The sequence below is a fragment of the Brienomyrus brachyistius genome, chromosome 8 (genome assembly GCF_023856365.1).
Source record: "Brienomyrus brachyistius isolate T26 chromosome 8, BBRACH_0.4, whole genome shotgun sequence".
NCBI lineage: Eukaryota > Metazoa > Chordata > Actinopteri > Osteoglossiformes > Mormyridae > Brienomyrus > Brienomyrus brachyistius.
The window spans coordinates 12229743-12240536 of NC_064540.1; the positions used below are offsets into that span (position 1 = coordinate 12229743).

A 10794-nucleotide genomic window follows, 5' to 3' on the forward strand; every position below is an offset into this window, starting at 1 on the left:
TCCCTTACAGGAGAGGAAGAATGAATTTGACTGTACTTCCTATACAATGACAGTAAAGGTACTCCGAGTGTAGAGGAGACAGCGGCAAAAGTTTTTGCCACATTTCTTAATATCAAAACTCTACCACTGCAATGTTTGTATGTTTGGTGTGCAAAATCCCAGGCGTTAGTCATAGGGGTGTCGGCAATCCGATGTTCAGCAGTGCAGTGCCACTTCTCACACCAAGCAGATACGGTCACAGTCCCACATGGCATCACCACAGCCATCTACGGGGACCCCCCCCCCCCTCCATGGTACTGAGAAAAGGGCAAAACGCTCGAGCTTGGCTGCATAAAAGAAATACAAGCAAACGCTCAGCTTTTCCGCAATTTTTTAATTTTTGTCCATTGTTTTTGGTATGGCTTTTTCCATAAGTAAAAGGAGTATGGAAATGGCCCCATTAAGGAGAGCGCCAGCACACTGCCAATAATCCGGCTAGAGAGAAGGTGCCGAACGACCCACAGGGACAAATTAAAAACAAGGTAACGAGACACAAAAACACTCCTAGAAAGTTTAACTTAAGTGTTCATTTAAATATCTTGACATAAATACTGTAAAATTTACCTTAGAATTGCAGCAACATTTAAAACTGTCGCACACACATCCTTTTATAAAGCAACATCTTACGAATGAAATTCGATTCAGTTGTACAAAATACACATGAAGTACAGTGTCAGCTACCTTGTGGATTTTACTCAATGTGCTTGCCACATATTTCTGCTTAAAAAAACAACATTGCATACTGAAATCAGCTATGATTATCTACATCCATCTAGAGTAATGTAGGTTGCACTGTATCAAAGAGTCTTTTATAGCAAAAGGTGGAGGATGATGTTCACATTTGGGGTGAGGGTGGGAGAGAGTATGTGAAGAGTGCATATAAGAAAGTGTAGTCTTTAAGGCCTCGAATTGGATAAGTGTCTTTCTGCAGGACCCAGCTGGATGGGTGGTGCCGGCCCCATGGGGTTGTACACGGACATTCTGTTGAGCCGCTGTCCTGTCGGCTCGCCCTTTTCCACACCCCAAACCCCCATCCCAAAAATGTCCAAGAAGCCAAGCCTCTCGGTCCTGTTGCCTGCCGACCCTCCCGGGGACCCTCCCACCGGCTCTATCCGCTTAGCCAGGCAGATCGAGCTCAGACGCTGTGAGGCGTCCCATGATTGAAACTAAATATTCAGAACAAAGAAATAATACCGAAAATAACGAACATTGGACTGTGCTTCTGGCAGAACTTGACAACTTTCCAGACGTCGCAGCCAGGAGGGTTTCACCCTGCCCAATCAGTGCAACAGTCCAGCTCGTGCCTAGCGTGCGCGGGTCCTTATTGCATGCGGTCAGGCTGCACCGGCTGGGGGGGGTACTGCAGGAAGGCAGCTGCCGGGAGGGACTGATGAATGGGTGCTGGAGTTGCAGGACTGGGAGCATAACTGTAGCCCAGAAACCCAGGCGAAGCAGCGTAGGGGTACTGCTCAAAGGCAGCAGAGGCAGCTGCATACTGGGCGTAGGCGGAGCTGTAATCGGTGTAGGTGGAGCTAACGGAGGAAGAGGCGGCGGCTTGGGCAGGTACCACCAGGCTGGGCTGAACAAAGGCCTGGGGATATATGTACTGCTGGGCCAGCCTGCAAAGACACACAAAAAGGAGTCAGGTACAGTGGAGAGCAGGGCATTCAGGGGGGCAAAACATGGTAAAAACAACATTTTCCAAACAAAAGGCACTGCAATTGTTCACACACCCACCCCCACCCCCGGTTAAAGGAACACACAATAAGGACAGAAAGTAAGTAGATGCTTCATATCTCGAGAGACTGCTTGAGTTACCAGGTGACCAACTGTTGAACTGTTCAAAGAGTGTTGAACATACACGGGTTTGTCGAGTCAGAAAATGGCCATATTCAAGAGTCACTAATGGTACAAATCCAGATTCAAAGATGGGAACAAGATACAAATGGATAAAACTTAATGTCATAGCCATTGCAAAAGTACAGCAGGATCCCACAGGGGAATGTAACCTCATTTATGGTTACAGTAGTCACGTTAACATTATGCAACATGTGACTCAAAGACTGGCAGAGAATCTGAAAAGTGGCTGTTCTTCACAGTCAGAAAACGGAAGCAGCGTGTGGGAACCCAACCAACCCTACAGATGGGGAACCTGCAAGGGACCACCATGCCAGCTCTGTTCTTCCTCTTCTGGAGGAGGGGGAGGAAACATTTAAAAGCCGATTGGGTGGGTTTTTATAAACAAAGTAGCACCAGGTGACAGACAGGAGGGGTGGGGGGTGAAGAGACCCAGGCGGAATGTAAAAACAAAAGTTAAAAACATCTCCCAGTCGTCTTCTGCATTTCCGATTCATTTCGGTACCTGCACTGTTATAATGCCTGTTTTGTCCAACTCTGAAAGGAGCCTGGGATTTTTTGCAGGCCTTTGTGTGACTAGACCTTGGCAAGCTGAAGACTACATTAAATTTAAGATGAATGGTTATCCATTCATATTTTAATGCAATGCCTTGGCGTTACATTTCGAACCCAGAAGAGCATCTTTCATATAGCGAAGAAACCAAAGTAGCTTATCAATGTTTACCAGCGCAAACCAACACAAGGGTCTGGGTTACTTGTCACAGCTCCAGAGTCCAAGGCCCAGGAAAAGTTGAACTAGCACCAGAGGTGGAAGTTCAGGTCCAGAAAGTTCAAATCCAGAGCAAGGTTTGGCCTCAACCAACCAGTTGAATATAAAGAGTCACAGCTGCTTGGCTGAAATAACACCCCAGTCTGGCTTTGTACTTTCTGCACTTGAACTTTCCACCTCTGACTAGCAGTGATTTGGGGGGGTTGGGTGCTGCAGGACGGCCACCTGACATAGTGGGGAGGGGGGCCGACTGAGTGCACACTACCACGCTCCACCAATCACCTCACCCACACAGCAAACCCCCCCCCCCACCAAGCGGACACTCCACACTGCAAACCAAAGCCATGCCATGAAAGGAGAAGCGGGCCACACTGACGGGCTGGCGGCCGGCACCGAGCAGCACACTGCACACCAGCACACTGCACTCCGGCACCTTCGGGGGGCCAGGCGGACTGGGCCAGGCCATGCAGAGTCCTGCACCTCACACGGCTCCTCCTCGCCCTCCCTTCTGGCTCGGACTGCTTCATCGGGGAGCGCAGGGCGCCCTGGGGGATATGCTGTGTGGGGCAGCCACAGCGCTGTCTCTGAGGGGAGGCGGCACAGCATGGACAGAGAGGCACAGCTGAACCGCACATGCAGCACCACCATATTTACCGAAAGAGTCACCACAAGCCACCTGACTGGCCCTTCCTGGCTCACGGTCAACCTCAGGAACTTACCTATTGGATGATTTTACACCATATAGCCCACATTTAGGGTCAATACCTCAGCACAACATGCCTGTAATGAATCATACGACTCTACAATCATCTAGACTGCCCGATTTCAATGGGACCCACAGCTCACTCAGACATAGCCCAAAAGACAGCCTGAAAGATTATGCTCCAAAAAGGCAGCAGCGATCAAATGGCTGGCAACCAGCCCTCCCAGTCATTCGAGGTTAGGTTCCTGCCAAACGATTGGGCAACCACCATTACGGCATCATGGGAGAAGCCAAAAAGGACACACTGGCAGGCAAATCTGGACACTACAAGATTTAGATAGATATGCACACAGGAGGAAACACCTGGAGAACTCCATGACACATGGGAATATGCACAAGGAACCGACAGACACACAACCACACCTACAGCGGAGAAATGGCTTTGTGCAGGTAAATCAGTAAAGGCTTTAATGAGCCCCTGGGGTGATAACAGGAACACAAAAGGAGTGTGAATATTACATAGCGCACTAAAGAAAAGCACTCTGAAGAAAGCTTTAAATCTACCGATGCGTGTGCTTATTCATGTCCAAGTGTGTGTGGGGAAACCATGCTAACCGGGGAGGGCCAGGGCATCAAAGTCTGGCCAGCAACAGCCGTCATCCATGAGCTCCTAGACAGTACCTGCCTTTCCAAAAAAAACTTGCACCCCCTACACCACCCCTCCCACTTCAAAAGGTGTTGGTTTTCACCGTCTGAAGGCATAATCCCCTCCCATAAGCAAGCGCCTTCTGTCTGAACAGGATATGTGCGAAGCCTGCAACGGTTCCCCCCCCTTTGTCATGTTTAAAAAAAAAAAAAAAAAAAGACAGTGACAGTCCAGCCTTGCCCCCCCCCCCCCCCGTACCAGGCACGCAGCACAGCAGCAAATGCGTTCTGCTGTGCCCTCTGATCAGACAAGTGACCGGTGGAATGATATCGGGACCAACGCCAACTACTCTACATAGTGGCCCTGTCTGCAAGTTTGCGAACCAAAATGGCGCTCAACAAAACTGAAGCCAAAAATGCCACAGAGTTGCAAGACAAACTATGCTTTGATAATTTGTGGAATCTTAGGACCACAAATCTTAAGTCTCACGCATGGCTGCTTATGTGACCCGACAAGCTGTAAGCAAACCGAAGCTGCTCTCTCTGACACAAAGGTCATCATGAGGGCCTAGAAGCGCTTTAAATGTGATGAGAGGCAGACGCGACAAAGTCCACCCAAGTGGAGCTTCCTTCTTAGCAATAGGATTGGTCAATTATATGGAAGCTTACTGTGACAAAAGGGTCATTCTGCCACTGCAGATGCTTCCTGTTTGAATGGGGTGGTGGTGGTGGTGGTGGGGGGGGTTACAGACTAACAATGTCGGTTACAAAGAATGACTAGAAAACTCATGGAACCTCAGTTTACGTTGAAGGTTAGCATGACAGCAAATGACAATGATCTAGAAATAGAACAGCCCCAGAACACTTGATCAGACAGACAGACAGACAGACAATGAAATACGCTCAATTTTCAGCTCGAGTGCCAGAGCATACACTGACGTTTTTGGTTGGCTAACCCTCCACCGCCAGCACTGCTGTGGCTTAGCACCCTACTGTCCGAGCTGCTGATACGGGTCCCAAGGCCCGGCCAGAGCTGACTTTCCAATCCTACTCGAATGAAAATGGCTTAAGGCTCTGCGGGCAGGCAGACGATTACCACAACGAGCAGGTGGGACTGACACACGTGCCACTGCACACAAAGGAAAGAAAGCACGCGTGCTAGAGGTGGATTTCTTTAAGCACTAAATGTTGAGACGGATCAAAAAGCAGATGCTCCCTGGAGTGGTGCGGGGCCAACGCTAAACCTTTGGGTCCCCTGGGGGCTTTTTACCAACAATGGGCCGTTAGAGCATGAATTACAGCTTATCGGCCTGAATGGTGTCCCGAGTGCCGTTAACATAATGAGGCCGTCCGTGCTGTTCAAACAAGCTTCAACAGCGTCTGCATGACATTTAAAGATGAGAAATTAAAAAACCCTTTTCATGGTGTAAATCTCCACACAATACTGTACCAACTCAATTGGGAGATACTGAAACATCCCAGCAAATGTTGAACCAGAACAGGACGGAAAGGCAATCAAAACCAGAAAGACTGTTAACGAGGGGCTCAGCACTGCTACTTACCCATAATGCCTCTGGATCAGTGCGGGGCTGATCTGCTGCATTCCAACTGAGAAACCTGAGAGACACAGAGCACAGAGCACATTAGCGGTAATGTGACAAAGCAGGGAAGCGGCCAGGAACCTTAGACATCTGGGGACCTTAGGATCCAAGTCACAAGCTGTTAGCTGGAAGCAAACCTGCGGAACTACGGCTGGACAATGGAGAATGCCTAGCTGCAAACTCCCTGCGAGAGAATGAGGCCTGTCATTGTGCGCTACACGATGATGGCAGGGAGGAGTAGGCAGCAGAAGAGAGACTGACCACATTGTGCTTGGAGATGGAACACAGAAAGGCTGCAGTGTTTGAGGAAACAAGCAGGCCACACTGTAAGGGGACAGGCACCATAACGGGCAGAGCTGGACAAGCCACTTAAATCTAATCTGGAAGTATTAAAATTATTTTAAAAAGACTCAGCAACAAGGTCATGCCCTCGTGTCTGTATTCCTTGGAATAGACGCAAACCGCAATTAAATTTGCTATGCAATAACGTGAATTTGCCCATCCTAGTGACCCCAAAATTTTCAAAGTACCGGGGTTAAGCAAGCCTAGTGATGTTCGGGAGGCACAAGATGACTATTATCACACTGAAGAGCACTAAAGACAGATGATCCAGCCAGCACACCCAAACAAATGCAAAGGTTCTGGAACATAGTGATCAGGGGATTACGGAAAAACAAGAATCACTCTTAAAGGTGCATGGGGTGGCTGGGGGGGCACGCTTGGTACCTGTCCTAAGCCAGGGTACTGGCATCGACAAGGAGAGGCATAGCAAACACCTCAACCCTACCGGGACTTCAGCACAGGGTCTTAACTGGGACTTGAACAGCATTTACAGACCACATTTACTAGCAAGCTGTGCTCTCAGCATAAAACACAAGAGGCCAGTACAGACCAAGCATAAGGTGAAATATCTCAACTGCAAAAGAAAGCCTGTAGCCAACGTTGCTGTGCTGCTAGACTGCCTGTAACTTAACATAGCCTTTAGAAACACAAAGTGGTACAGAAATGGAAGCAATGAATGCATGCTTATTAGGATAATTTGAGCAGCACTGCGGAAATCGCATGTTCACTTCAAGATGCACGTCAGAAAAGCAAAGTGACTGGAAAGATGTGGTCAGAATTTTTTTTACAAAAAAGAAATATCTGCAACATGACTGACTATTCAGAGTAACTACAGGCAGAAACAAGTAGCAGTTAATTCATACTTGTCAAACTAAATTTATCCATAACGAGCCTCACTGATAAATTATTCAAGTTTAGGGTTGAACGAACTTGAACTGCTATTGTTATGACACACATCAACAACATTTCCATCAATACACAAACAAATTAATCCTGAGCATAACTGGAGGCGTTATGGTTACCGGGGTAGCAACAGGTATACACAGGTTGGTATTACAACGACATTTGTACTAAACTTCCTTATCAGAAAATCAAGCCATTTTAAAAATCTAATTTGGCAAGATAACGCTTGTGTGTTTTAAGTTAAACCACAAAATGCGAGGAGTTTAAGACGTTCAAACGCATGATTTCACCAATAACCTTCATAAGAGACTTTCAGTGAGGACACAGACAGCAGAGAGAACGTGAGTAAATCAACGGTCAGGTCTGCCCCTGGTCACACACAATTGAGTTTACGCAGCTGTGAGTGTCGTGTGTCACTGCCTGCACGGGACACAAAAGGCACTGTTCCCATATTCGCACACCTGTCTGCAGGCTGCGGGGCTTAGCTCCCAGGTACGCCAAGTTGACGTTGGCCTTGCGGCCGTCGATGATGGGGTTGGGATCCTTACAGGCCCTCTCAGCAGCCCCTCGTTCCGCCATGGTCACCTGCAAGAGAGAAAAAAAAAAAGTCATTTACGAGGATTCACTGAACACGATTTCACCTGGCAGAGTCATCAAATCAGCTGAAGAGCATTCAGGAAGTTTCAGCTGACATCACGACACATGACATTAAGTAGAGTCCAAGCTACAAGAGCTAGGTCCCTACTTCTAATATCATCCTGCAAAGTTCCAATCAACGCAGTTTTACTCCTAGATATCAAATGAAAAATGCCAATTAGCACAAAAGTGTAAAGAATCTGAAGGCAGATCCCAGTAACTCATCCAAAGACCCAAAAGATAGTGTGTACCTAGTCAGCAGCGTGGTGGGGGTAGCTTAAGGGGTTAGGCTTGGGTTTTTTTCCTTTAAGCTTAACATATTTGCTTACTGAAGGAAAGAAGCCTAATAAATGCAATGGAGAAATTAAGAAGATTAGTTTTAAGAACAACCTCTTAAAATGACTTAATGGAGGCAGCAATTGTGGCATAGGGATTTTGTGCTAATCTGCTGTGCAGTTGTACAGTAATAGTAGCAGTTAAATCACGTGAAGTAAAAAACACAAGTCTGAGACCACACTGACACCCATGTACACCAGAAATGAATGGCTGCGATTGGAGAGCCACACACACACACACACACAAGGCAGGTCACTCTTCCTGGATAACACAGCAGGCTCGCACTGAGCTGTCGCTTCTGGCAACCAGATCATCGAGTTGCAGTTTGTCAGTTGGAAGCGGCTGGCTTTGACACCAGCATGGCCCTCTTCTCCACCAGACACCCACACTTCCTCTGAGCTGGTCCGACCTGTCATTCGAGAAGACGGGGCTCCTCAGCTTCCAGTTTGTGTTGTGTAAACACAGACCACGTTTTCGGTTTACAGAGGACAAATGTTTGGACCGATGGATAAACATCAACAAAGGGGGGGGAAAAAACCAAAAGGTCATATATATCCACAGCTGCAGCTACAGAAATTAACTCCTGTGGGATCTAATATGGTGGGGTTTGTGGTCTCTGCCCCAGCTCATGCAGTGTAGCATCAAGTTGTAGCTCAGCATGTTTGTTTGACATACCCCCCCCCCTCCCCCAACGAACTGGAACCCAAATCAGGAACTTGAAATTTACACTAAACAGTCACTTCAGAACCAACTAAAAGAAAATTAGAACCAAACACTTTATTGCACATTACGGCACCCACCTGCCAATTCAGAAGACAGTTACCCAACAAGAACAAACAGCAGCACGCCGCGTAGGGGATCTTATTCACTTATAATTATTTTCAAAACAAAAGCAGAAAGTAGACAAAATTAGTTAAAGCCCATTTTCAAAAGCTAAGAATCAGAAAAATACAACAGAGACCAGGGACACCGAGATAGTGTTCTGGAAAAGAGTTTTCTCGGACAGTTTTGACGAAGTGGGTAGGCTACTGTTTGACAAAACGTGACACAAGTGTCGAATGTCCAGCTGACCTAAAAAGAATAAAGATTTTTATATCATCGAGGCTGTAGATGCATGAATACTGTCTAGAGTGCATGTGGCTACCGTCCTTCTCCGGACGGTCATTTGGCCATATAAAGTAAGCTCGCCGAGCGGTGCGGCCATGCCCTTCAACCGCCTCACGGACGGACGCCCCCGGTCCACGGTTTGGAAATAAACCGTCCCTTTTCCACTCCAAGAAGTTTCAGAAAAAGTGACTGCAAGGAGTTCAATGGACAAAATGCTTTCAAATATCTAAAAGTTTATTGGGATAAAGTTATTGGTATTGCGAAACTATTTGTAAGAATGCGATCTTTTGCTTGAATACAGTGGATTAACCTTGTGGTGGTGGGGCAAGGACGATCCGAGGAGAGGATAAGTCAGGGACACCTGGTGGCTTCCCGAGCGTCGCTCCGTTACTCATAACAATACCCCAAAGCAGGAAGGAAACGCGGGGGAACCAGTTCACCTCGATCGCTCAGTCGAGTTTATTAAAAACCGAAACTGTGTGGTGCATTTCGCCACCCTGCACATACACGGAGTTGTGGTGAGCTGTTACACCATCAAGGGCAGAAAAGCCTCCCCAGATGGGCTCCTGACCGCTGCTCATGCCTGCGTCCTGCCACAAGCCATCCGGCCGGACTTTCGTACCGTGAGATCATTCAGCAGAAAAGCCCATCAGATCGTCGTGTGACGCTTCGACGATGAGAACGTGGATCCCAGTCTTCCACCCAAATCATGTAGTTGTGTATAATTTAAGCCAAAGAGAAAGTGCCCGATACCTCGTGAATCCAATTTACGCCGAATTACACTCAATCCTCTTTCACTTGGTGGATATTTTTGTGGACATTTATTTCATCCGCATAAGAGTTAAGTCACATGGATCAGAAAAATCAACGACGACAAAAATTACTCGATCCGAGTGTGCTAATTTACAAGAACTACTTCTGTAACTTGTGCACGGACGTCGCCTTCCTATAACTTGCACTCAGCAAATTGTGCACAATGTAGCGTGACCGAATGAGACAAAAACACTAAATCGGTCACCTCTAAACTTTTCTGAACGTGGGATCAAAACCAATTCCAAACATCTAAAAATGCGTAAGCGTCTCAGTGCATCCACTCTGTTAATGACTTTATACCATGTTTTGTGGTCAATATAAAGCGTGAACTGTCGGATTAAACGGTACTTACAAATCCGTATCCTCGGGATTTACCGGTCTGTCTGTCTGTTATCACGACCGCCTCTTCAATGTCCCCGAAAGCCTCAAAATATTTTCGCAGTGAAGCATCGTTGGTGTGGTAAGGCAGACCCCCGACGAAGATCTTTGTAAAAGTAGTGTCCTTCTGAATCGTCGGGTGCGTCGCTCCCAGGGACCCGTTCACAAATTGATGCAACAACATTATTTTGCCCTAGATTACGAGAAATAAAAATAAGCCAAAGAACGTCAAACCCGACAACTAATTACGAGAAAAAAATAAGCATCAGCTTTCAAACTGAATATAAACTGAGGTAGATGTTTGATAATTTTTTCCCCAAATGTATTTTTTTTCCTTCACTTGGGAGATTAATAAATCCACTCAATTCAGGGCGTCCTTTAAAAACAAGGCAGCAGCTCACGATCATCAGCCTTCGGCAGGTGGCTTAACTTCCCGCTGTGGCAGACAACCGGAAAGGCTGCTTTATACTAACGCTATGTGGCACCGCCCCCCGGCGCTCCGGCCAATCAGAAACAGAGTGCGCCTCGTGGGTTCACGCCTCTTCAGTATTCCGTTTTTCCACCCAAATACTACATCCTCTAAGCCACCACCGCTTTTCCAACTTGTGCGAAAAACCAAGTGTTTTTGCACAAAATTGAAAAAACATGCTGCTTAAATATTACAG

At 47.1% G+C, this 10794-nt stretch overlaps 1 protein-coding gene across 1 annotated transcript; it reads right to left on the bottom strand.

Moving 5' to 3' along the window:
* Positions 1-358: 358 nt before the first annotated feature.
* Positions 359-10563, bottom strand: LOC125747530 (RNA-binding protein 38-like). The gene is made up of 4 exons (XM_049022873.1): positions 10104-10563; positions 7321-7444; positions 5576-5630; positions 359-1658 (listed from the first exon to the last, which is right to left on the bottom strand). Exons 1-4 carry the CDS (start codon positions 10311-10313, stop codon positions 1361-1363), a joined length of 687 nt encoding a protein of 228 aa, XP_048878830.1. The 5' UTR covers positions 10314-10563; the 3' UTR covers positions 359-1360.
* Positions 10564-10794: the final 231 nt, after the last annotated feature.

Excerpts from the sequence above, each read along its gene's own strand:
- LOC125747530 (XM_049022873.1), bottom strand. The coding sequence starts at position 10,313 with ATGTTGTTGCATCAATTTGTGAACGGGTCCCTGGGAGCGACGCACCCG. Across the intron at positions 7,445-10,103 it reads AATCCCGAGGATACGGATTT|GTGACCATGGCGGAACGAGG; the intron begins GTAAGTACCGTT and ends TCTCTCTTGCAG. Across the intron at positions 1,659-5,575 it reads CTGATCCAGAGGCATTATGG|GCTGGCCCAGCAGTACATAT; the intron begins GTAAGTAGCAGT and ends GTGTCTTTGCAG.